Source organism: Dermacentor albipictus, chromosome 4 (assembly GCF_038994185.2).
Source record: "Dermacentor albipictus isolate Rhodes 1998 colony chromosome 4, USDA_Dalb.pri_finalv2, whole genome shotgun sequence".
In the NCBI taxonomy this organism is placed as follows: Eukaryota; Metazoa; Arthropoda; class Arachnida; order Ixodida; family Ixodidae; genus Dermacentor; species Dermacentor albipictus.
This window is the reverse complement of record NC_091824.1, coordinates 7,215,992-7,242,075: the sequence shown is the minus strand read 5'-3', so window position 1 is coordinate 7,242,075 and position 26,084 is coordinate 7,215,992. Positions and strand designations below refer to the sequence as shown.

At 47.7% G+C, this 26,084-nt stretch overlaps 1 protein-coding gene across 14 annotated transcripts in view; it reads left to right on the top strand.

Annotated features, from left to right (window-relative positions):
- nab (NGFI-A-binding protein homolog) overlaps positions 1-26,084 on the top strand; it is a 1,159,032-nt gene that overhangs the window by 881,034 nt on the left and 251,914 nt on the right. For all 14 annotated transcript variants that reach the window (XM_070536817.1, XM_070536819.1, XM_070536822.1 and 11 more), the window contains one exon: positions 2,480-2,545. In XM_070536817.1, coding sequence (XP_070392918.1) covers positions 2,480-2,545 — 66 coding nt within the window. The remainder of the gene's footprint in view (positions 1-2,479; positions 2,546-26,084) is intronic.

Genomic DNA, 26,084 nt, shown 5'->3' with positions numbered 1-26,084 from the left:
TGACGAGAATGACGATGCCTTCCTTGGAATGATAAGCGCGGACGACTTCGCTGAACAGCAACGGGCAGACCTGGAGCTAAAAGGCCTCGTCGAATATTTGGAAGGGCACACCGACGTTGTCCCCAGGGCATTTAAGCGCGGATCATCTTCCTTCACGCTTCAAAACAATCTACCCGTGAAGAAGAACTTTTCACCAGCCCGCGCCAACTACCTTCTTGTTGTTCCGTCGGCGCTAGCTGCGTCCAGAAGTACTGAGCGCTCTACATGACGATCCGACCGCCGGGAACCTCGGCTTCTCCCGGACGCCATCGAGGATACAAGAAAGGTATTACTGGCCGCGCCTAACTGCCGACGTTGCCCGTCACGTCAAGACATGCCGATACTATCAGCGACGCAAGGCACCACCCACCTGGCCAGCCGGATTTCTACAGCCGATCAAGCCTCCTTGCCTACCTTTTCAGCAGATCGGGATGAACTTGCTGGGACCGTTTCCGACGTCAACATCCGGAAATAAGTGGATCATCGTGGCGACGGACTACCTCACCCGCTTCGCTAAAACTAAAGCTCTGCCGAAAGGCAGCGCACCCGAAGTGGCAAAATTTTTCGTCGAAAACATGCTGCTGCGACATGGTGCCCCAGAAGTCCTAATCACCGACATAGGAACGGCCTTTACAGCGGAGCTCACCCAAGGCATTCTTAAGTACAGTAAGACAAGGCACAGGAGGACAACTGCCTACGCAGCACCTCCACCCGATGTCACGTGGTAGTTACTGTGAAGAAAGCAGCCAAACTGAGAAAGACGAAACTAGCGTTTCATTAGGCGAACTTGTGCCCTCAAAAACAGGCTACACTCAAAGAACGGCGACAGAGGCGAACACAGTCGGCGATCGTCGAAAATCTGATCAGCGGGTCAAGCGCGTCGGCTTTTATAGATCAGTCGTCGAATGTTCCAGAGTAACCAGAGGACCCGCGTGTCTTCCACAAAGTTGTACATTATTCGCGTCGCGCACACATGCAATCAGATTACACAAGTTTCGGTCACAGACACTGCATGGAACTATCGATAGCGTTCCAGAAACTTCCCACACATGCAAGCGCGTCCTGCGCTGTGCGATAACATTTGTTAGGCGATGAAACGTGAAGCCCGATAAGGACACGTACACGTGTCAATATATATATATATATATATATATATATATATATATATATATATATATATATATATATATATATATATATATATATATATATAAGAGCGCCTTAAAGTCATCTGAAACAGAACCCGGAGCGGCAGCCGTCATGGCAGCAGCTGTCGTTTCTTTTCTTTCTTATTTTCTTGCTTACTTCGGCCGTCAAAGGGAGCGAGAGGAAAAAAAGAAGCGAGTGCTGCATTGCGATACCGCCTGGCACGCTGATCCGGGATCGTTCGTTGAGGAGCCCGCGTCCTTTCTGTGCACCTGTCTCAATGAAGTTCCGTAGTTGGCGTGGCGAATCGCTTCATCACAACCGCCATGATGACGTCACACGGGAGTGTACGTAGTGATTGTCAGCCGTTTCGACCCATCCTTCAATGGTGTAGTCTGAAGCGTGCTTTCTTAACTTGCACTTGTACTGTAAACAACAAGCCAGGGGGTGCTTTAGAGCGGACGAATGCACAATTGGCTGTCTACGTACGTGGAGTCCTTTCTTTTTTTTTTTTTTTCAGGCGCGGAAAAAAGAAAGCGACAAGTAAGTGCGTAGGGCTCACCGCCTTTGAGTGAGCGCGGTAAGGGGGCCTAAGAAAAACGGCCGTTTGTCAGCTCTGATCGATTTCGCACACCCTGTCAAGGCGACACTGAAGGTATCCCTGCTGCGGGGTGCGCCATTGTTGATGCTTACACGGGGGACCGGTGTGCCGATGCACCCTATGGGGATGCTAATCGCTCGAAGAACTGACAGCAGGCGTATTGTCGCTCTTGGGAGTCCGCCTCGCCGCAGTCGTAACACGCAAAGTGCCGTACGCTTTTATGATCGTTCCGATCCAGATACAAGAAACGGCCGCCAACAACAACAATGTTCTTTGGTCGGAAAGCATTGTTTTGAGCAACGACATGAGCTCGCGTCCAGCAAGAGGCGCATCTTTTTACAGGCCATTTTCCACGGCAGCCGACTGAGGGTGACTCTGTCCCGGAGCTCACTCGCTTTAACGCACGTAAGTGCAGCGGAAGCCTGTATATTACCTGCCCTCACTAGGTTGCATTTGAGAAAGGCAGGCCACACAGGAGACCTAAGGCAAGAGCCCATGCGGGGCTATAAGCAATGACGAGCTTTCAAGTGCCTGGCTGACTTATTCGCCAGACGCGGTGACGGTTTTCGTTTTCTTGTGATGCTTTACTGTGCAGCCTTATCCAATCACTCTTGTCTTGCTAAACAGTTTTCATGCCCGCGAATGGCTCGAATGATTGCTGCACCGTGGTGTACAACTGTGGCTTTCTCGCAGGCCAACCTGGCTGAGTGGACGCCTCGGTCAACGCCGTCCAGCCAGGAACCTCTCTCCGCTAATCCGGTGAGTCAACATTTAGAAGACCGTACCAACGGCATAAACACTGTGTTACGGCACGAATGTCTGGACAATGGGCATAACACTAAGTCCTGAAAAACTACGGGATTAGTACGCTGTGAGCCTGGCCAAAGACGAGGTTGTTTTTTTGACGAAGTTGAGAACCAGCGTAAGCCAGAGACGAGGGGCACGCGCCGCACGATTGCTGGGTAGCCCGGCAGTCGACCGTGTGTTGTTGTTTTGTGTGTGTGTCTGTGTGTGCGGTCCTCTTCCTAGTTTTCACCTTAGTTCGACGCCTACAAACTCGCACACTACTCAGCCTTGTTGCATCCCTGTTTGAACTTCGTCAATTGGTTGTCAACAGCCTCAAAAGCCGCTTCTCTTGAAGAGCTACAAAATGAACTACCTTGGTCAGCTGGTGCGCTTCCCGTGCAATCACAAAACGAATCATCAAGGGAGTACGGGTTTACTTGATAAACAGAGGCTAAGAGAAAACTGTAAATATTGCCACGCATTCTGGAAATAAGGTTTTTTTTTTAGCTGCATCAATTCTTTTAAAGTTTGCCTATGTCCGATAGCACAATTCTAACCCTCGATCTAAATTGCTCCATGAGGCGGCCATTACTTCTACGAGAAATCAAAATTTTCAGTTGAATAAAAATGTAATTGCGGTAATTACCGTTTTAATTTAGTACTTCACCGCACATTTTTCAATCTACCAATTATAGCCGCTGAACTAGAATGGCCTATCCACTTGGAACGAATTTTCTGGGCAGCACCAGCTCCGAAATATTAATTTTCAAGATGTCCATCGAAATGCATTGGTGTTCCAGTTACATTTGTGCTTCAATGTACAATGCAGCGGTTTCTTAAAAACGTAACTGGAACGCCAATGCATTTAGTTGGACACTTCGAGAATTTATATCTCGGAAATCGTGCTGCCCAGAGAATTCGTTCAAAGTAGATACGCGATGCGAACTCAGCGGCTATAATTGGTAGATTGAAATATGTGGCGTAAAGTAATTAATTAAAATGTATTTATGGAATTACGTGAATTATTCGGCTGAACTGTTTTATTTCTAATAGAAATAATGACCACCTCATCAAGTAATTTAGATCAAGGGTTAGAATTGTGCTATCTGCCATCATCATCATCATCATCAGCCTGCTTACGGCCACTGCGGGGCAAAGGCCTCTCCCATACTTCTCCAACTACCCCGACCATGTACTAATTGTGGCCATGTCGTCCCTGCAAACTTCTTAAACTTATATGGAATCCAGTCCGTAACCCTTGAAGGGGTTGAGACATCAAAATTTTCGTTCATGCGTTTGTTGATTCAAACGTTGCGTCATGCTTCAGGAAGCACGATACACACAGCGGGATTCACATATAACCGATAAATAATTTAGTGATAGCATTATTATACCGAGCGATTTCGGTTTCGGTTTCTGAGCTCCGGGGGATGCTATGACGTCACAGAGGAAGAAACGCAACATGGCTTGGTCACGTGGGCGACAGAAAAATTGTGACGTAAGACGATGCTGCGTCGTCTGCTCGCGCACACGCTTGCTCACCCAGCAGAGGTAAACAACTGGCGATTGGAAGTGCATGTCGCCATTCTTTTAATTATTGCGAAGAGCGACAACAACGGTAAGACTATATTGCGGCTTGTGAGAGTCGGTGATTCACTCCGAAGCGCCGTTAGCTTTAGCTTGAAGTGAACCGGAAAAGGCCTAGCGACGATATCGGCGGCGCCGAACGATCAGAGGTGGTGAGGCTGCCATCGGTGCCAGAGTAACCACTACTCGGTCGCTGATTGGCCGCTTCGCCGTACGGCTGCCGCACAAATGGGTCCCGGGCCCGTCCTGTCTACGGCAAGGAAATCTCGCCGTTCGCGAGCAAAACCGCCGTCGCACGGGGGCCCGCGAACGGCGCGCGGCGAGCCTGCGTGCCGGTAACGTGGACGGGCCCTGACATTGAGAAAGGCCAAGCGAACGACAGACCGCTGCGAGCTGCCCAACTATGCGAATATGCGAGGAGAGAAGCGGACAACACGAACGCCGCATATCCTGGTCCCTTTCGGAGTTGGCCGGCTAGTGTTACACGCAGTTTGCCGTTCGTGGGCCGCCGTGCGGCATTCGTGTTGTCCACTTCACTCCACTTGTGTCCGTGTCTGCAGGCCTTACCCCTTCTTTGCATTAAGAAAGGATTTCTATATGCCTGTAGCTCGGTCATAGTGGAGGCTATGCTCGGTCGCTCGGCTCAGCAGGCTCCGTAATCGGCATTTCATCGCTACTCATCATACGTCACGTTTTTGTGCTAGTGTGCTATGACGTCAATATTTTCGCTCCTCCCTGTGACATCATAACTGCCGCGCTAGCGATGGGTCTCGACCACGAGAAGGAGTTTTTAATGACTTTTTGGAGCTGAATTAAAATTATTTTGAAATGTTTGCAGCGTCCAATACTTCGTTCTGGGTGTCCTTGCGTATGGAAGCAGCCTACAACATGCTTCCTATAGCCTCAAAATTTGGTGTCCCAACCACTTTAATGAGCATGGGTCATCTTCCCTGCTCATTACATGTCCTGCCCATGCCCATTTCTTTTCCTTGATTTCAACTAAGATGTCATTAACTCGCGTTTGTTCCCTCACCCAATCTGCTCTTTTCTTATCTTTAACGTCACACCCATCATTCTTCTTTCCATAGCTCGTTGCGTCGTAAGTTAAGAAGAACCCTTTTCGTGAGCCTGCGAGGACCCAGGTGGTCGAGATTTCCGGAGTCCTCCACTACGGCGTGCCTCATAATCAGAAAGTGGTTTTGGCACATAAAACCCCATATTTTTTTTTTATGTTTCAACCCCGTACGTGAGTATTCGTAAGACACAGCTGTTATACACTTTTATCTTGAGGGATAATGGCAACCTGCGGTTCATGATCTGAGAATACCTGCCAAACGCACCCCAGCCCATTCTTATTCTTCTGATTATTTCTGTCTCATAATCCGGATCCGCAGTCACTATCTGTCCTAACTAGATGTATTCCCTTACCACTTCCAGTGCTTCGCTACCTATCGTAATCTGCTGTTCTCTTCTGAGACTGTTAAACATTACTTTAGTTTTCTGCAGATTAATTTTCAGACCCACCCTTCTGCTTTGTCTCTCCAGGTCAGTGAGCATGCATTGCAGTTGGTCCCCTGAGTTACTAAGCAAGGCAATATCATCAGCGAATTGCAAGTTACTTAGGTATTCTCAATTAACTCTTATCCCCAATTCTTCCCAATCCAGGTCTCTGAATACCTCCTCTAAACACGCTGTGAATTGTATAGGAGAGATCGTATCTGCCTGCCTCACGCCTTTCTTTGTTGGGATTTTGTTGCTTTCTTTATGGAGGACTACAGTGGCTGTGGAGCCGCTATAGATATCTTTCAGTATTTTTACATACGGCTCGTCTACACCCTGATTACGCAGTGCCTCCATGACTGCTGAGGCTTCGACTGAATCAAACGCTTCCTCGTAATCAATGAAAGCTATATATAAGGGTTGGTTATATTCCGCACATTTCTCTATCACCTGATTGATAGTGTGAATATGGTCTATTGTTGAGTAGCCTTTACGGAATTCTACCTGGTCCTTTGGTTGACGGAAGTCTGAGGTGTTCCTGATTCTATTGGCCTGATTCTATTAGTGAATACTTTGTTTGCAATGGACAGTAAACTTATCGGTCTATAATGTGTCAAGTCTTCGGCGTCCCCTTTCTTATGGTTTAGGATTATGTTAGCGTTCTTCAAAAATTCCGGTACACTCGAAGTCATGAGGTATTTCGTGTACAGGGTGGCCAGTTTTTCTAGAACAATATGCCCACCATCCTTCAACGAATCTGCTCTTACCTGATCCTCCCCAGCTGCCTTCCCCCTTTTTATACCTCCCAAGACTTTCTTTAATTTTTCCGGCTTTACTTCTGTGATTTCAAATTCCTCCAGACTATTCTCTCTTCCATTATCGTCGTGGGTGCCACTGGTACTGTATAAATCTTTATGGAACTCCTCAGCCACTTGAACGAAATCATCCATATTAGTATTGATATTGCCGGCTTTGTCTCTTAACGCATATATCTGATACTTGCCTATTCCTAGTTTCTTTTTCATTGCTTTTAGGCTTCCTCCGTTCCTTAGAGCATGTTCAATTCTATCCATATTATACTTCCTTATGTCAGCTGTCTTACGCTTGTTGATTAATTTGGAAAGTTCTGCCAGTTCTATCCTAGCTGTAGGGTTAGAGGTTTTCATATATCGGCGTTTTTTGATCAGATCTTTCGTCTTCTGCGATAGCTTACTGGCATCCTGTCTGACGAAGTTACCACCGACTTCCACATTCCTTAATGATGCCCGTAAAATTGTCGTTCATAACTTCAACACTAAGGTTCTCTTCCTGAGTTAAAGCCGAATACCTGTTCTGTAGCTTGATCCGGAATTCCTCTAGTTTCCCTCTTGCCGCTAACTCATTGATTGGCTTCTTGTGTACCAGTTTCTTCCGTTCCCTCCTCAAGTCTAGGCTAATTCGAGTTCTTACCATCCTATGGTCACTGCAGCGTACCTTGCCGAGCACGTATACATCTTGTATGATGCCAGGGTTCGCGCAGAATATGAAGTCGATTTCATTTCTAGTCTCACCATTCGGGCTCCTCCACGTCCACTTTCATCTAACCCGCTTGCGGAAAAACGTATTCATTACCCGCATATTATTCGGTTCTGCAAACTCTACTAATAATTCTCCTCTGCTATTCCTAGAGCCTATGCCGTATTTCCCCACTGACTTGTCTCCAGCCTGCTTCTTGCCTATCCTGGCATTGAGGTCGCCCATCAGCATAGTGTATTTTGTTTTGACTTTACCCATCGCCGATTCCACATCTTCATAGAAGCTTTCGACTTCCTGGTAATCATGACTGGAGGTAGGGGCGTAGACCTAACTTCACTGAGCCCTTTTATATTCTATCTACTGCCCACTAATTCCTCCAATAGCACTGCTAGACTCGTATCACTAGATAACGTTCTAGCGTTAAACGTTGCCAGGTTCAGATTCCCATGGGGGCCTGTCCAGAACCAGGGATTCTTAGCGCCCTCTGCTGCGTCACAGGTCTTACCGTCGCCGTGGTCAGTTGCTTCGCAGCTACTGAGTACTGAGGGTCGGGGTTTGATTCTTGGGTTCATATAGGAGGTTGTGGCCATGTACTCTACCAGGGCGGCCAGTCTTGCGCTGGTGAGGGAGTTCGTTACCGGTTCTGGTCACCGGGATCAGGCCACACTCGAGGCCTGTTTATGCGATGTTATCAACACGTGTATTTTTTTATTCCGGTGGAAAATTGCGCTGCACCGGGATTCGAACTACGGTCCTCTTGCACGCGAGGTGGATGTTCTACATCTACGCCACCGCTGCGCCTATCTACCACCGCTATCTGCCATAAGCAATGTTTAAAAAAATTGGTGCAGCTAAAAAGAAAGCACCGTCTATATTCCAAACCCTGAATGAGTGCAATGTTTCTGGGATAGTAACACACTTTAAATGACTATCTATGATTCTAATAGTTTTCCCGCGAACTTGGTCACACTGATAGTGCTCTAAAAGTGCGTCAAGTTCGCAAACAATGCTAATAGCATTAGTGATTTCTGCGCGGGTAGGACAAGAGACGTACCGTGGCTGAGATGAAGCACGACTATTCTAGAGCACGTGCAGTTTGGCTTCTACATCGACAGCGTAAATACGCGCTTGATCGCCTTCGTTCGTCACATGCTTCCCCCTTCCTGTGAGAAAGTCTCAGTGTAGAAGCTGTAAAATATCACGAGAATTCGGAGACCTGAACAGTGCCGCTGTCTCGCCGTAGGGGCGACACTGAGGGGTTAATCTAGGATTGCTCGCCGGAAAAACCGTGCGTGTCATACTGTAAGGACCTTCGTAAAGGGAACTGAAGGTGGCGTTGCTGGGATACCATGGCGTCTTGGATGTGCAACGGGATAAACGTCCAATCATCAGTGACCTTGCCCTTATTGTGGTAGATGAGAAGCTCTTAAGCCTTGTATAGCTTGCTTTTTTAACACTTTCGCCTCGTTGATTTAGTATCAACAGATAAGCCGTAATTCCATAAATTAGAAATAAAGGTGCCTAACCAGCAACAAGTAGTCTCCTAGCCTCTCTTGAACTATACTGGGGTTCGCATCTGTTGCAGTCTGGCGTTTTGCATATCCATGCTTTATATTCTGTCGCCTTAATAAAACCATTATTTCGATAAATTGGACCGATTCCTGTAAGGACCCCGGCTCCACTACTTTCTTGCTGTTTTTCTAGGCGTCTCTTGCTTTGCAAGGGTGTTGATGTGCGCTAGTTGGTTGGCGTACTGAACCAGCTATGCTGATCGACAGGAGAAGCGCCGCTCCTGCGTTTTGCCCGAGTCGCGTCTTTTTGCGCTGTTTGTCCCACTGCTCATCTCGAGCGCTGACCAGTCGCACTCCCATTAGCTTTCAATGCGCTGCTGGAAGGTGGACGTTACCTGGCTGTGTAAGTGAATAATAGCCTGGCATTCTATGAGACTGTGCCCAGTCGTATGCGGCTGCAGCGCTCACCTATGCATCATTGCGTCACGAATATTTCCTCCCCGATGATTTTGTAGCCGGTTCAAATAGCAAGCCTGCATCATCGTACAACTTTTCAATCCTGCTATTTTGGCAGCGAATGGCGATGTCACTGTTTCTCTCACTTTCTGTTGGACGACTCCGTGTTGCCTACGCGCAGTTCCAGTGAAACCCCGCTCAGCTTTGTCGGTCCGTTTCTCTATTCCGTGTCCTCGCTTTTAAGGTTGAAATGTTCGTACGCTGTAGCTTCCCTATTCTGCTAATCTGTATTCTTCAGTATTTGTTAAAATGTAGTTCTGCTCTGCGCTACTCTGGCTTCACAAGAGGCCCAATTCATGTGAACCTACGTTGCCTCATTGGAGGTTTTACCTCGGGCCCCCAATGGCAATCCCCAGACTGAGCTTTTGGTTAACCTCCAACAGCGACGAAATCTTAGATGTTGATTCTTACACGCCTCACCTGCGACATCTTATAGCTGCTCGAGCAGCGTGCCTGGGCAAATAAACACGCTGTCTTACCTTGTTGGTCTCACCTATCGCCTTTGCGCCTGCCTTCTCTCTGAACGACACGCTGTTTAACTATAGTAACTCACGCCTGTCTGCTTGCCCCAGCCATACACAAGTGTGTACACACACACACACAGCCCCAAATATATATATATATATATATATATATATATATATATATATATATATATATATATATATATATATATATATATATATATATATATATCTTGTAAGGAAGATAACGAACGTGCGCACTGGGTCAGCAGCATCGGCAGCATCAAGCGCGCAGCAGAAGCTCGAGCTCGGGAACTGCTCGGTGCATCGTAGAACTGGCGGTCGCTACGAACCCTAATAAATCTCCTTTACAAGTGGTGGAGCCGTGCTGGGTAACGTTTCACTCTACCATCCTGGAACTCCGTTCTCGGACGCTACCCTCTGCCACGCCGGACGCCGACCAGCAGACTCTTCCACCGCCACCCGTCCCTTGCCCTGGTACCGTTCGCCAACGGGAGCCTCCCGTCTTCAGCGGAACCGACGACAACGACGTTGAAGAGTGGCTGTCGTCCTACGAGCGGGTGAGCGTTCATAACAAATGGAATGACTCAGATAAACTGGCTTACGTATCATTCTATCTCGCGGGCGTGGCCAGTCTCTGGTTCAGAAATCATGAGAGGGATATCCGAACGTGGTCGGTGTTCAAGACTTCGATTACCGAAGTATTTGACCGACCCGCCGTCAGGAAACTCCGAGCCGAGCAGCGCTTGCGCACACGCGCACAGGACACGGGTGAGACATTCACCAGCTATATAGAAGACGTTCTAGATTTGTGCAGGCGCGTGAACGCTGCCATGACGGAAGCGGAAAAGATCAAGCACGTCATGAAGGGAATCGATGATGACGCGTTCCACATGCTTTTGGCCAAGGACCCACGCACTGTTGGCGACGTCATCAGCTTGTGCCAGAGCTATGATGAGTTGCGTAAGCAGCGAGCTCTGACAAGGCGACATCCCACACACAATGCGACGTCACTCTGCAGCCTGACCACCGGCCCAGAACAAGCCTCCCTGATAACCGAAATCAAGGATTTCGTCCGCGAAGAAGTTGCACGACAGCTATCTCTGGTGTCCGTTACTCAGGAGTCTGCCAGCACTTTGCCGTATCATCTCCGTAACGTGATCCATGAAGAGGTCGCGGAAGCGCTGCCGGCTGTTCACCAGCAAGATGTCGTGACTACACCACTCACTTATGCTATGGTTGCTGCAATGGCCCCTAGCACTGTGCCCGTGCGTCGCTTCCAGCAGCCGGTGCACCGCCCTCCCCCTCCCGTCCCCTGCACCACCAGTGCCGTCACTAACCCGTGGCGTACACCGGACAATCGCCCTATATGCTTCGCCTGTAGGTATCCCGGTCATGTCGCAAGGTTCTGCCGCCGCCGATCGCAGGCGTTCATGGCGATCGCCGCGCGCCCTATGTGCGGCCTGATCCACCTGCGCCTTACGGATCGTTCGACCCATCACCAGCTCGCTCCCAGACTGATCGCCGTCCTCGCTTCGAACGCCTCCGGTCTCCCTCCCCACGTCGCCGATCGCTTTCCCTTTTGCGTCGACGGCCCGTCTCTAACGAAGAGGGAAACTAGACGACGCAGTTCCTGAGGCAAGAACTGCGCAAGGGTCGGCATGCTGAAGTCCTCCTCCTTTACCTGCGAATGCCATTGATGTGTTTATCGAAGATGTCTCTACAGTCGCCCTCGTCGATACCGGTGCCGCTATTTCAGTTATGGATGCAAGATTTTGCCGTTCGCTTCGTAAAGTGACGACGTCTCTGTCTGGATTGTCGCGCCGAACGGCGAGTGCTCAACCCATTCGCCCTACCGCTGCTTGTACTGCCCGTGTGACCATACAGGACGTTTTGTACATGATTGAATTCATAGTTCTTTCATCGTGCTCCCACGCCGTCATCCTAGAATGGGATTTTCTCTCACGCCACAACGCCATCATCAATTGTGCTCGGGCAGAGATTGAACTTTTGCACCTTGGTGACCTGGCCTCCGTCGATGCTCATCCTGCCGCTAAAATTGTCGTGAAAGAAGACACCTGCATTCCTCCGCGCTCTTTAGCATTCGTACCAGTCTTCTGTAGTATCATATCCGACGGGACGGTCTTCTTCATGCCCTCTCATCACTTTGTTACCCGAAAAGCGCTTCCTTTGCCCTTTGCAGCTCTTGACCTTGCCGCCGGTGTCAGCATGATGCCCATTTACAATCATCTTTCATCGCCGCTATCACTGCTCCGCCGCGAATGCCTTTGGTTACGTCGAGTCGGTCGATTCAACACGAATTGTCTCCGTCCTCGACGAAGCGCCTGCTACTGCCGTCCATGAACTGAGTGCCCTCTCCGTACCCGACTCAACATGCACTGGTGTGTTCAGCCCATTCATCGCCGAAGATCTGCCGCACTCGCAGCGATCTCAACTTCTCGCACTCCTTCAGCACTTCCGCCGTTCTTTCGACGTTGCGCAACCATCTCTTGGCCGCGCATCGGCGGTCGAGCATTACAACGGCACTGGCTCTCACTCACCGCTGCGACAAAGACCATATCGCGTGTCCGCTACGGAACGTCGCGTCATTGCAGACCAGGTCGATGACATGCTCCGTCGAGGCGTCATTCAACTTTCCCAAAGCCCATGGGCCTCTCCCGTGGTCCTCGTCGACCCCCAAAAAAAGACGGTTCCATCCGCTTCTGTGTTGATTTTCGACGCTTGAACAAGATCACGCTGAAGGACGTCTACCCATTACCACGCATCGATGATGCTCTGGACTGTTTACAGGGAGCCGAGTTCTTTTCTTCGCTGGATTTGCGGTCAGGCTACTGGCAGGTTCCGATGGCAGAGGCCGATCGCCCGAAAGCTGCCTTTGTTACACCAGACGGCTTGTATGAATTCACCGTCATGCCTTTCAGACTTTGCAACGCTCCTGCTACGTTCGAAAGGATGATGGATAATGTTCTACGTGGCCTCAAATGGAAAATCTGTCTTTGCTATCTTGACGATATTGTGGTGTTCGCCCCTGATTTCGCAACGCATCTGCTCCGTCTCCAGCACGTACTCACTTGCTTGACCAACGCCGGGTTGCAACTTAACCTGAAGAAGTGTAGATTCGCTGTTCGTCAGCTCACAATTTTAGGCCATGTCGTGTCAAAGGAGGGCATTCGCCCGGATCCCGAGAAGCTACGTGCTGTTACTGCGTTCCCAAAACCTACCACTATGAAAGAGCTACGCAGATTTATCGGCCTCTGCTCTTACTTCCGACGATTTGTTCGAAACTTTGCGTCAATTATATCGCCTCTCACGCAGATCCTTGGTGGCGCTAGAGATCTCTCATGATGGTCTCCAGAGCGTGACGACGCCTTCGCAACCTTGCGCCTTCTTCACACGACGCCACCCATTCTTCGCCATTTTGACCCTCAAGCGCCAACCCAAATCCATACCGATGCAAGCGGTGTAGGCCTTGGCGCTGTGTTGGCACAGCGTCAACCTGGCCACACAGAATACGTCGTCGCATACGCGAGTCGCACGTAAACCAAGGCGGAAACCAATTACAGCGTTACAGAAAAGGAGTGTTTGGCCAGTGTGTGGGCGCTTGGCAAGTTTCGCCCATATTTATACGGCCGATCGTTTGACGTAGTGACCGACCACCACGCACTATGTTGGCTGTCGACGCTCAAAGATCCATCCGGCCGCCTTGCCCGCTGGGCATTGCTAATCCAAGAATATGACATCCGCGTGGTTTACTGTTCCGGCCGAAAGCATTGCGATGCTGACGCGCTATCCCGATCGCCGCTTCCCCCGAAGGCCCGTGACGACTCCGCCTGCGAGTGTACATTATCCTCTCTGGACGTTGACACTATCGCTGCTGCACAGCGCAATGATCCCTGGACTGCATCTCTGCTCGACGTTCTCTCGGATACGTCGAAAGTTCCAGCGTCACGTACGCTTCGGCGCCAAGTTCCTCATTTTGCGATTCGAGACCGGCTACTATATCGACGCAACTATGCCCCAGAGGGACGCACCTGGTTACTCGTCATTCCGAGAACCTTGCGATCAGAGCTCTGCTCCTCGTTCCACGTCGACCCTCAGTGTGGCCACGCGGGAGTCTTTAAAACCTACGAAAGACTTCGACACCGCTATTACTGGCGGGGAATGTGCAATTTCGTTCGAACGTTCATCCGCTCTTGTCGTGAGTGCCAACGCCGTAAAGCGCCACCACACAACTCCGCCGGTGAACTCCAGCCTCTGCAATGCCCATCCCGACCCTTTGATCGCGTGGGCATAGATCTCTACGGGCCACTTCCGTTGAGTCCTACCGGCAACAGGTGGATAATCGTTGCGGTAGACCACTTAACCCGTTATGCGGAGACCGCTGCTCTACCAAATGCTACAGCGCAAGAGGTCGCCAATTTCATACTTCACCGTTTTCTCCTTCGTCATGGAGGTCCACCTGAACTATTAAGCGGCAGAGGCCGCGCCTTCTTATCTGAAGTCATCGAACAACTGCTTGCTGAATGTGCTATTGTTCATCGTAAATGCACTGCTTATCACCCACAGACTAACGGTACCACGGAACGCTTTAATCGAACTCTTGGTGACATGCTCGCCATGTATGTTTCACCTGATCACTCTAATTGGGACCTCGTTCTTCCGTTTGTCACCTTTATATATATGCCTACAACACCGTGACTCAAGCCACTAGCGGATTCTCACCCTTTCACCTTCTTTACGGCCGTCATCCTTCGCACACAATCGACACCATTCTGCCCTACCGGCCAGACCAATCCGAATGCCTGCCGATCTCGGAAGCCGCCAGACGCGCCGAGGAATGTCGCCAGCTGGCCCGCCGATTCACCTCGGACGACCAGAACCGTCAAAAAGCCGTTCACGATGGCCAGAACTCGACTCCCACTTTTCTCCCGGGCGCTCTCGTCTGGTTGTTAGTGCCACACCCCACGCCTGTGCTCGCTTCAAAACTCCTTCCGAAGTAGGAAGGGCCATACCGCGTTCTCGAGCGAGCATCACCCGTGAATTACCTGATTGAGCCGCTAACGCCGCCGTCCGACATGCGACGTCGTAACCGCGAAGTCGTGCACGTTCAGCGTCTCAAGCCGTAACATGATTGTACCGTCCTTCCAGAAACCTAAGTCGCCAGGATGGCTCCTTTATTTCCGCGGGGCCATTGTAAGGAAGATAACGAACGTGGGCACTGGGTCAGCAGCATCGGCAGCATCAAGCGCGCAGCAGTAGCTCGAGCTCAGGAACTGCTCGGTGCATCGTAGAACCGGCGGTCGCTACGAACCTTCTCCTGAAATCTCCTTTACAATATATATATATATATATATATATATATATGTGTGTGTGTGTGTGTGTGTGTGTGTGTGTGTGTGTGTGTGTGTGTGTGTGTGTGTGTGTGTGTGTGTGTGTGTGTGTGTGTGTGTGCAACAATAGTATAAAATAATATCACCCGCTCTGTTGGTCCAGTGGTTTTGGCGATGCAATGCTGAACATGTGTCCAATCCCGAACGTGCTCCCTGCGTTCCGGTGTGGGCGATACTCAAAAACGCCGTGTACAGGGACTGTGTACCCGCTAAACAACCTCAGGTGGTCAAAATTGTTGCGGAGCCCCCCACTATGGGCGCTCCTGACTATGTAACCGTGGTTTTGGCACGTAAAACCTCACACTTTACACTTAATAATAACGCCACTCTTGTTACAAAGAACACTGAGGACGTCTTATCTGATTATTTGTAATATTTTTTTCGATATATTTTTTTGCGATCGGCCAATTTTAGAAAAGACACCCTTAGAGCAACTTAACATGATGCTTTGATCATCGTCATCATCAGCCAGCCTGTTTTTATATCCAATGCAGGACGACAGCCTCGCCCAGCAATATCCAGTTACCAATGGCTTGCGCTAGCTGCTTGCAACAACCGCCTGCGAATTTTCTAATTTCAACAGCCCACCAAGTCTTCTGCCGTCCTCGACTGCCCTTGCGTTCTCTTGGCATCCATTCTGTAACCCTAATGGACCATCGGTTATATATAAGCCATGCGCATTACATTACCTGCCCAGCTCCATTTTTTCTCTCGTAATGTCAATTAAAATATCGACTATCCCTGTTCGCTCTCTGATCCACATCGCTCTCTTCTTGTCTCGTAACGTTACGCATAACATTCTTCGTTCCATCGCGGTCCTTAACTTGCTTTCGAGCTTCTTTGTCAGTCTCCAAGTTTCTGCCCCTTATGTCAGCACGGGTAGAATGCACTGATTGTACACATTTCCTTTTAATGATAATGGCAAACTTCCAGTCAGGATAGGGTAGTGCCTGCCGTATGCACGCCAACCTATTTTTATTTTTCTGTATATTTGTTTCTCATGATCAGGGTCCCCTATCAATAAACCTAGATAAAAGTACTCCTTTAGAGAATCTAGAGGCTGACTGGCGATCCTGAACTCTTGTTTCCTTGCCAGGCTATTGAGCATTACCTTTGTCTTCGGCATGTTAACCTTCAATCCCACTCTTATACTCTGTGTGTTAACGTCCTCAGTCGTTCGTTGTAATCCGTACCCACTGTTGCTGAACAGGACAATGTCATCTGCAAACCGAAGGTTGATGAGATATTCGCCGTTGATCCTCATTCCTAGGCTTTCGCACTCGAAGAGCCTAAATACTGCTAAGGATGCCGCGAATAACATTGGAGAGATTGTGTCTCCATCCCTGAGCCCTTTCTTGATAGGTATTTTTTTTTTTTACTTTCCTTGTTGTCACTCAAAGTAGCTGTGAAGTTCTAGATATTTCCAAAGATATTCAGGTGTGCCTCCTGCGCTCCTTCATTACGTAATGCCTCTATGACTGCTGGTATCTCTACTGAATCAAATGCCCTTTCATTATCTACGAAAGGCGTATAGAGAGGTTGATTGTACTCTGTAGATTTCTCGATTACTTAATTGATGACGTGGATGTGATCCATTGGAGAATATCCTTTGCCGAAGCCAGCCTGTTATCTTGGTCGACTCAAGCCAAGCGTTGCCCTGATTATATGGAAAATTATCTTGGTGAAAGATTTAACAATATTGAAAGCATTGATTAAAAACTTTGTTTATTAACACGAAAGATTTGTCGCACTGCGCCTCCAACGTGTGGAACCACAACCTTTGTTCATTTAGACTACGTTAGAATCTGCAACTATACTTAAAAGCTGGTATTGCTTAAACGTTATTCGGACAATGAATATAGGATGTTTTCAGGTAACTTGTGCCAAGCCTTAAACCACGTGGGTGTGACGCTAATGCAATCAAATCAAAACTGTTGGCTCTGCAGTTGAGCAACTTGAATTACTTTAAACTGAGCTTATATATATATATATATATATATATATATATATATATATATATATGTATACACCCACACCTGACATTACGGATATTGGTGCAAACGCAAGGGCTGCATCACAACACTTGAAAAGTGTACTTATTACAGAGTATCCAGGTGATTTAGCTAGTCCTTTTTACTTACTGCATGCACAATTGAACGAACGATAGTCTACAAGCAACATGCGCTCCTCCCCCCTTTTAAAATCCATTTAATGCAGGGACTATCGCGCGTAATCTTAAGAACACAGGACGAAAAGTGCCGATGAAGGTTATCTCGCGTTGTCCGTTGTGTAATTGTGCGCTAAACAAATTCAGTGGAGCACCAAGTGGGTCAAACCTGTGCGTAGCCCAATTTACTTCCGTGAAGCTAGTTGACTGGGTTTTAATACTTGTGCATTCAAAAGAAAGGGCGTGATATCGGAATAGGTACCACGATGATTGACTAGGTACTTGCGCACGATTGACGTTAGTTCACTCAAAGCTGCTTTTGATGAATGATCGATGAGGAAAATGGATCGCGGACGGCTACTTTTGCCAAGGTATGTTGTCGGCTGGAGAGGTGGAGCAAATAAAGTATTGGAAAGGACATTCACAAACAGCGTATGACAATACGGCAAACTCTATCAGCGATGCGTCCGATATTGCCGTTGACTCTAAGCCATAATTTTTGCTTGCGGCCTATTGATAATCTAACCCCCGTATTAAGAAACGCAACTGAAGTTGAAGGGGAGTACGGTAGCGCGATTCAACGACGGGACAAAAGAAGACACAAAGGGACACACACAGTCTGTGTCTTGTTTTGTCCCGTCTTTGAATGGCGCTACCGTACTCCCCTTGAAGATGCATTACCAACAAGCTCACATTGCAACCCTCGTTAAGTTGAAGCCCATGTTTGGCTTCATTTAAATGACGCCTGACGTTAACGTGTCCAAAGACTATCACTGCATTTCTTCACTATAGGCGTCATTTAGATCAAGTCAAGCATGGGCTTCAAGATGCATTTCTGCATACGGCAGTTAATCTTGTTAGTCGCAGGAACCAACGATGGTAATAAGAATTTGTTTGAAAAATATTCCACTAAGGTTAACACGCGTTCCAGATGAGACAAGCTTTATTGAAAACGGCAAGTGTGAGAAGAGCTTATCTCCCCTGCCTTAGATGGCGTTTGCTAGGAAGCCTTGGGTCCTATCTTCAGCTTACACCTGATGACTCGTAGTTGGACCTCGCTGTATTAGCAGCGCGGTCTCCCATTGCTCCGCGTTCGTATACGTGTGCCCCTGCACTATGCTGGAAACAAGCCCAGATTAGGTGTCTGAGGCCGCCCGCTGATTAGTCTTTACATCTGTCTGAATAGACTTCTGGGTAACAATGATTATAAGTGATCGGGTTTGGGAAGGTGTTTGTAGCAGGCACCGTCCCAGAGAAAATACGCGTAAACTGGGGAACAGAGTTCAGTGAATTAGATATGGTCTAGGGCAGTCTCCCAGTTACTTTTTCTGGATCTATGTTTCACATTGAGCGATAGTAATAGTACCTTTATTTTTATTATCCACCTGGGGGCCCAGCATTGCACAAACAGGAGTCGTTTTCCAAGAAAAACAAAGCAAGGCGGTACTACAAAAATACGCAGCAAGGTTTGAGGCCGAGCTAGGTGGTGTTCCAGGCTACTGTGAATTACTGCGCACACCGGGACAAGGACAGGAAAGGCGAGAACAAACGCTGTTGTCTTCTTTCCTGCCCTTGTCCTAACGCGCGCGGCAATTCACAGTAACAAAAGTACGATTGCTTGTAGCATGCAATTCTGGTAGGCGTCACCGAGTGAAAACGATATGAACGAAAAGGGTTTTCGCGACTGCATTGCGCAAAGAGCTACGGAGAACACGTGGGGTAAGGATCTACAAGTAGAGAGAGGCCGTAGCGTTAGCACTCTGGAATGCAGGGTGTCTACCAAGCGGGAACACCGGGAAAACCGCGAATTCTCAGCGATTCTAATAGTCTGGAAATACTCAGGGAAAGCTCAGGGAAGTTGCGCTTCTATCAGGCAAAATTAGCTGTCATTTTATTGAAAGGCAATGAATGTTGCGGTAATGCCGGTTCGTGTAAGAAGAGGAATCGTAATGAATCGTCTGTGACGCCGTGTCGTCGGCAGGAGGACTTGCCGGTGTACAGTCAATGACCGATTTTCCGGACGCCGGAGTTTTAGGACATGTCCGGTAATTCGGAGGGCTTCGCGGCACCACCACGTACCGCATAAGAGAACGTATGAGAACGTCTGAAATGTCGGTCTCAAGAGCCCTTTGCTGTCTGATTTTTCCGGACTTTCTGCCGGGATTGCAGAACCAAAACGGCATTAAGCAAAGCCAGCACCGCCGCCATTTTGATTATATCGCTGCCTCGAACCTACCCTCTAGCACGCAGATCGGCTAGCAGCCGTAGCCACCACCGCGGCAACACTACGCCTATAATGGGATACAACTTAAAAAAAAAAAGCAGTTGGCAACCAGCGCACATGGACCATGCGGGGTTGTGTTACGCCGCAAGCCAATCCCAGAAGCAAACAAAATTGTCGTCATGCGACCTTTTTAAAATGGCGTCGTACTTGATACCTCCGAAGCCTCTGCTGTTCTTGAAGAGTGTTCTCGTGGGCGGAAGCGATGAGGTGTGCAACAGACAGAGACAAAGTGTACGGAGTCGGCGAATTTCACTTTTTAAAAGTCCGCGGTACTGTTCATTTCATTGCTGAGCCCATTTTACTCATGAAACTTCACGGCCAACTGAAGTGAAACCTAATAAATAGTTGCAGCGAAGCTAGTGTTTTATCTCAGTTCAATAAAGAATTAAGCTTTCACCGTTCCACTATAATAGACGAGTGAAAACGTATATAATTAAGCGCTAATAATTCTATTTTTGTGGTTACCGCCTTATTTAGGTAACAGGGAAAGTAAGAAGTACGAACTATTTGCAGTCTCGCGGAGAAACAGTGGCTGGCGGTTGAGGGCACTGCAGACGTCAGTTGTATGCGGCTATAGCTGCTTAGACGTTCGCTATGAAGGTTCTTGCCGTTCGGTGCCGTGTTTTTCATTGAACTAATTCACCGCTGTAAGCAATGGCACCGACTCCGCCTTTGTAGTTATCGTGATCGGCTTCGAAGCTCGGAATGCACGACACGTTGCATACTACCGCTTCCCGAAAGTAAGCTTCGCCTCTATGCGCGAGTGTTACGCGGTGACGCATACGCAATTAATGCGGCGAAGCTTAACAAGCGTAGGAAGGGCAATTGTCACGGGATGCAGTAAGTATTCCTCAATTATACACGCGTGCACGCGCCGTCTACTGTCAGATTACCAGCACCGATATGCCCAATAAGTGCACTGGCAGGCTTTTAGAGTTTTCTTGGACGTGCCTGTGGTCGTCTGAGCTCCTAAGGGCGCTAAAAGACTGGCATTCGTTTTTCGGACTGCTCTATTTGTCGGACGGGCTTGCGGCCCCTAGGGAGTTGAAAAAATCGAATGTTGACTGCACAACTGACCAAGAGGATGCTTCAACTGGTCCGCGGGGCGAACGCGCGATGGAAGAAGGACGGAAACAGAAAGGACCGTCGCACTAAGGAAAGGTACAGCGCCGCTTCTTCTTCGAGGCAGCTCTAAAGGGAACGCGTTGGCTGACGCCGAGATGCAGGTGAACAAACGAAAATAAACTCCTTAAAGCAGTGAAACGCAACACTAAGGCGTTGTGCGAGGGCTGAGAGTTGTCAGGACAGTTGAGGTTGTCTATCCAGCTGCTGAGACAGAATCTCACTTGTGGCAAAGTTCTTGCCCAATACCAATGAGCTTGCTATCAGTTAATAGAAATAGCTCATATTCGAAGATATTTGCTTCTGTATTCATCTCCTTTTTATACCTATTTGAAAATGTTCTATTCGATTTGCAATGGGTTTTACAATATTTTTCGAAAATATTTTATTCGCTTTGCATTTTACTAACCCCTCCCTTCTGTTTTCTTTTTGAATAAAATAAACAGTACTCCTTACTATGCAAACTGGATTAAGTCATTTTTTTAAAATACTTACTAGAGAGTGACAGCATCGGGCGACATAGTGTCAGCCCGTGTTGACATAAAACAAACTTCTTTGTGTCATTCAGAAAATTCTGCGAAGGCACTCACGGAAAACTCGGGCAATTTGGAAATGTCAACTTGGTAGGCAACCCGGGAATGCGATTCGGCGCCTCAAGGTTCCTCTAATCACGCGTGCTCAACAAAATGTGAAAAATAATGAAATGACACGTAGCGACATTGACCAAGATGCGATAACTTATCTGCGGACTTGAAGCGATGGGCACGTGACTCTGTGTGCGTAGGCTTGGTTGCGCCTGCATGTTCTTGCGCGGTCCGATAAAGCTGGATAGCTGTGGCTTCACGAGGTAATGTTTCTGTTGTATACTTTGCTTGGCTAAGCATCAAACATGTGTTGAACCATGGCATCTAACAAAAGCAAATTTAGCGTGCCGTTTACAGCAGCGGTTACCGCTCACTGAGAAGGTGACAGCATTCATTGACGTATTTGCAACATTTATAACGCTCCCGATTCGGCCTGCCGGTTGAATCGAGAGTTTTACCAAAGAGGCTGATTTAGCGAAGCCCCTTGAAGCAACTTTTGGGCAGCGAGACGCCACTGACATGGCCAACTTCAGAAGTGCAAGCGTCTTTGACGAAGTGGCTGTGCTTACCAGCACATTCCCGTCGTCCATCCCCCTTCTCGCTCACAATAGAACTCGTGAGTCGCTACAATTGGCTAGTAGGATGCACCGATTTAAGCACTACTAAGCGGGCAAACTATAGTGCACCCGTTGTTGCCGTATATACATGACCCGTTTGGTGCTCAACCCGTAAAAGTTAATATTATTTTCCCGTTCAGGTTTGGTTCGCGTTCAGGCTCATCCGCAAAATATCGCTTCGGGTTCACCTCCGCCCAAAATTTCAGTATCGATGCAGTGCTGCGTTCGGGTTTGGTTCGACACCCTCTTTGACATGTAATTTACCCTCTGGCTACAGCACTTTCAGAGGAAAGACAATCAGAACGTTGGACTAGATAAATATTTACCTGCCTGTGGTTGTACAATGGCGTGACGCCGTACAATTAAAGCGACAAAGAAAGCTGGCGATACATTACCATGTTAATTCTCAACATATTAATCGTGGGCACTGTCAAACTCTTGCAGTTGCACACTGGCTCACCTGGAATCGGGCGCCAGGTACTTTTCGGGTTATTTACCGCTTGATACAGTTTCAGCTGTTATGTCAGACAGGTTTGAGACACGAATATGGCATAATTATTACTATCGCCTATAAGAGCGCCGATGGTGTGAAAGGCCCCGATTTGAACAATCATTTGTTGACGTATTCAAGGCCTAAAGAAATGTTGCCGGCTTTACATATGTTCACAGGCTTGAGTAGTACGGCACTCATGTGGACTTATTCCTAATAGTTTCAAAAAGTTTGGAGTAAGTTAGTGCCCTTCTAAAAAAGGAGCATTTCGAGAAAAAAGAAATCTTGAGGAGGGGGACGAAATTTACGTGTGGACAGAATGCATTTGGCAGAAGGTTTAGGTCAACATACACAAGTGAGCGCTGTTTATCAATTTATGAAACGACTATTGAGTACATGGACAGAGGCCTTCTTATTGCAGGGAAATAAAGAGTCCGTGGTGATAATGACGATGACGATGATGGTGCGTCTGATGGAACTGTTGACCTCTTGCATGCTATTATGAACATGTATGACTCCTAAGTATAGCCAGTAAGTCATCTCAAAAAATAAACATTGGATGCAGCAGCTCTAATCTAAGAGCCTTACCTTGGTCTAGCATGTGTATTGCTATAGCAACTGAATAGAGTTACTTACCCACCGGTGCTAATGTTCGTAATGCTGATTATATAAAAAAAGAAACGTTTTATTGATATCATGTGCCAGAAGGATTGATCAATAATATAGCAACTAACGAATCTACGTCCAGGTTAAACGCGCTCGTAACATAATATGGCACTGAATTTGAAAACTGTATTTGCTTTAACCACGGGTAGGAAGTGCAGCAGTGGCGTAGAGCTAGAACATCCGCCTCGCGTGCAAGAGGACCGTGGTTCGAATCCCGGTGCCGCGCAACTTTCCACCGAATTTTTAGAAAAATCCGAGTGCTGATAAAATTGCACAAACAGGCCTGGAGTGTGGCCTGATCCCGGTGACCAAAGCCGGTAACGCACTCCCTCACCAGAGCAGGATTGGCCACCCTGGTGCAGTACTTGGCCACAACCTCCCATATGAACACAACAATCAGAATAAGAATCGGCTGGGGTACGTTTGGCAGGCATCCTCAGATTATGAACAGCAGGTTGCCATCATCCCTCTAGAGAAAAGTATAAGAAAGCTGTGTCTTACCAGTACTCACGTACGGGGCAGAAACCTGGAGGCTAACGGAAAGGGTTCTACTTAAAGTGAGGACGACGCAACGATCTATGGAAAGAAGAATGATAGGTGTAACGTTAAGGGATAAGAAAAGAACAGATTGAGTGAGGGAACAAACGCCAGTTGTTCCCTCACTCGATCTTAGTTGAAATCAAGACATGGGCAAGACATATAACGAGGAGGGAAGATGACCGATGGTCATTAAGGGTTACAGACTGGATTCGAAGGGAAGCGTAGCATGGGGCGGCAGAAAGTTAGGCGGGCGGATGAGATTAAGAAGTTTGCTGGGACGACATGGCCACAATTAGTACATGACCGGGGTTGTAGGAGAAGTATGGGACAGGCCTTTGCCCTGCAGTGGGCGTAACCAGGCTGATGATGATGAAGTTTAATTTTTTATTTCTGACCCGCTTTCTTTGGAGCCTCCCAAAATGAAAACTACTGCAGTTGTACTTGTTAATAAAACCAATTTGCATATTTTATGATAGGCTGCACAATTCCTCTATTGTGTGTTTTGCATTTAAATCAGTACTTTGAAGGTGGGTTATGAATTTCTGCTCAATAACTGCTTAAGACAACTTGCACTAGCAAAAAGAGCACTTTGCAGGAGACGCAGGATGACGCAAATAGTGTAGCCGCGCTGTGCTCGTTTCGACATGATTTACGAGCTCACCCAAGCTTTGTCACTTTTGATGTCCTCATCAGTTAGTAAAGTCATATATAATGGTGGAATTTAATGAAAAATTTAAAATAATTAAGTCACCTGCCACCAACGTTGGTGTCTCTTCTTGTGTCGTCTGTTTGGCGCTTTAGTACATCAGTAACATGCACCAACTAGCCCAACAAAAAGTTCTGCTGGAAGATCAAGAAGAAGGAGAAATATACTTCAGGAAGTTTTCAGCCCAACCAAGACGAGGACAAAAGAGAAGCACAAGATAACAATACCAGTGCTGGTTCCCTTTTCGTGAGTTGTACTTGTGTCCTCGTTCTCGTTTGCTCTGAAAGCTTTCGTTCAGGATGAACCAACTAGCCTACATATGGCAACATGCATCCGTTTCGAAAATTCTCAGTTGGTTGCGTTACGCACGTCGGATGACTGGTTTTTGTTAGGCTTCACTAAACTTAGATGGATAACCCTCTGTAGGCAGGTCGACATAAATATGGGAGAGCAGCTTATATTGTTGTGTGCTTGGCTAGATATATGAAAAAAAAAATGCTCTGCAAAGGTGTTGTTCATTTAGTAGTACACGTGGCTTCGTCATTAGCGATGGAGTAGTGCCGTCTGTATTTATACTGTAGACTGGAAGAATTCGAGGCATCAAGTTGGAAAGTGCCTATTAGAAGAATTTGGTGGAACCTCTCTGAACAGGAACTGTCCAAGATATGTGTAGCATTATATGGTGGTCGGCTTCTTCCAGTGATTCCTTAGACAAGTCATATTGTCACCTTGTAGTGACCATGAAGAAACCAGTAGCAAAACTATAAATGACGAAGCTAGCGCTGTATAGGGCGAACCTGTGCCCTCAAAACAGGCTGCAGTGTACTCACAGCACAACGATAGCGGGGAACGCAGTCGGCGATCGTCGAAACCTGATCTGCGGCAGCAAGCGCGCCGGCTTTCAAGCATTCGTCATCGATGGTTCCAGAATAATCGCTGGTGCTCGCGTGTCCTCCAGAAACTGCTACAGAGTTCGCGTCGCGCATACAAGGAGATTACACAAGGTTCTGTGACAACCGACAGCTGATAGAACGATCGATAACATTCGAGAAACTTCCGATACATGCGGGCGCGTCCTGTGCTGAGCGATAACGTTTAACCATTGTCAGCCGATGAGAAACCGTTAACCTGAGAAAATAAACAAGTACACGTGTCGATATTCGTGACACAAGCAACAGAACTCTGGTTGCTGATACGCGGTACTACAAGAGTAGAACGAACTGCTTCGGATACGTCAGTAAATATCAAATCTAGAAAGTTGAACCTACATGTGGAATTCAGCACAAATTGGAATAAAGGGCAAAGGTGACATGTCTTAGGAAGCAACAGAATTTCAGTTAACCCAATCGATTTCTTATTGATTAAAATCGCCGGCGACCACACTCAGTGCTTACAGTTTTCATTGTTGCATTTAGGTGGCGTATTACTTCGATCTAACTTTCAGGAAGGTGGTAAAAGGGAGGAACTGACAATGGTTTTCAATTGTGCAACCACGCCCTAATGGACTCGCTTTCCCCAACAGGCTTATCAAGCAAACTAGTGAAAGTATTTCCATGCACGAAAATTCGGCACCCCTCCCCACAGCAATTACTGTCTCTGCGAGAGCAAACGAAGTAGTCGGGAAAATATAATTGTGACCTTATGAACCTTCAGCGAAGATTTTGATTTGAGAAAAACAGTAGGTTTGCTCAATTCAAGAAGACTGGCAAATTCACTCGCTTTACTGTTCATGCGGTTTTATCAGTGCCGTCCCTTCAAGGGCACATTCATCAAACTCCGGGCTCATTTTCTGCGTGAGTATTTTTCCTTCG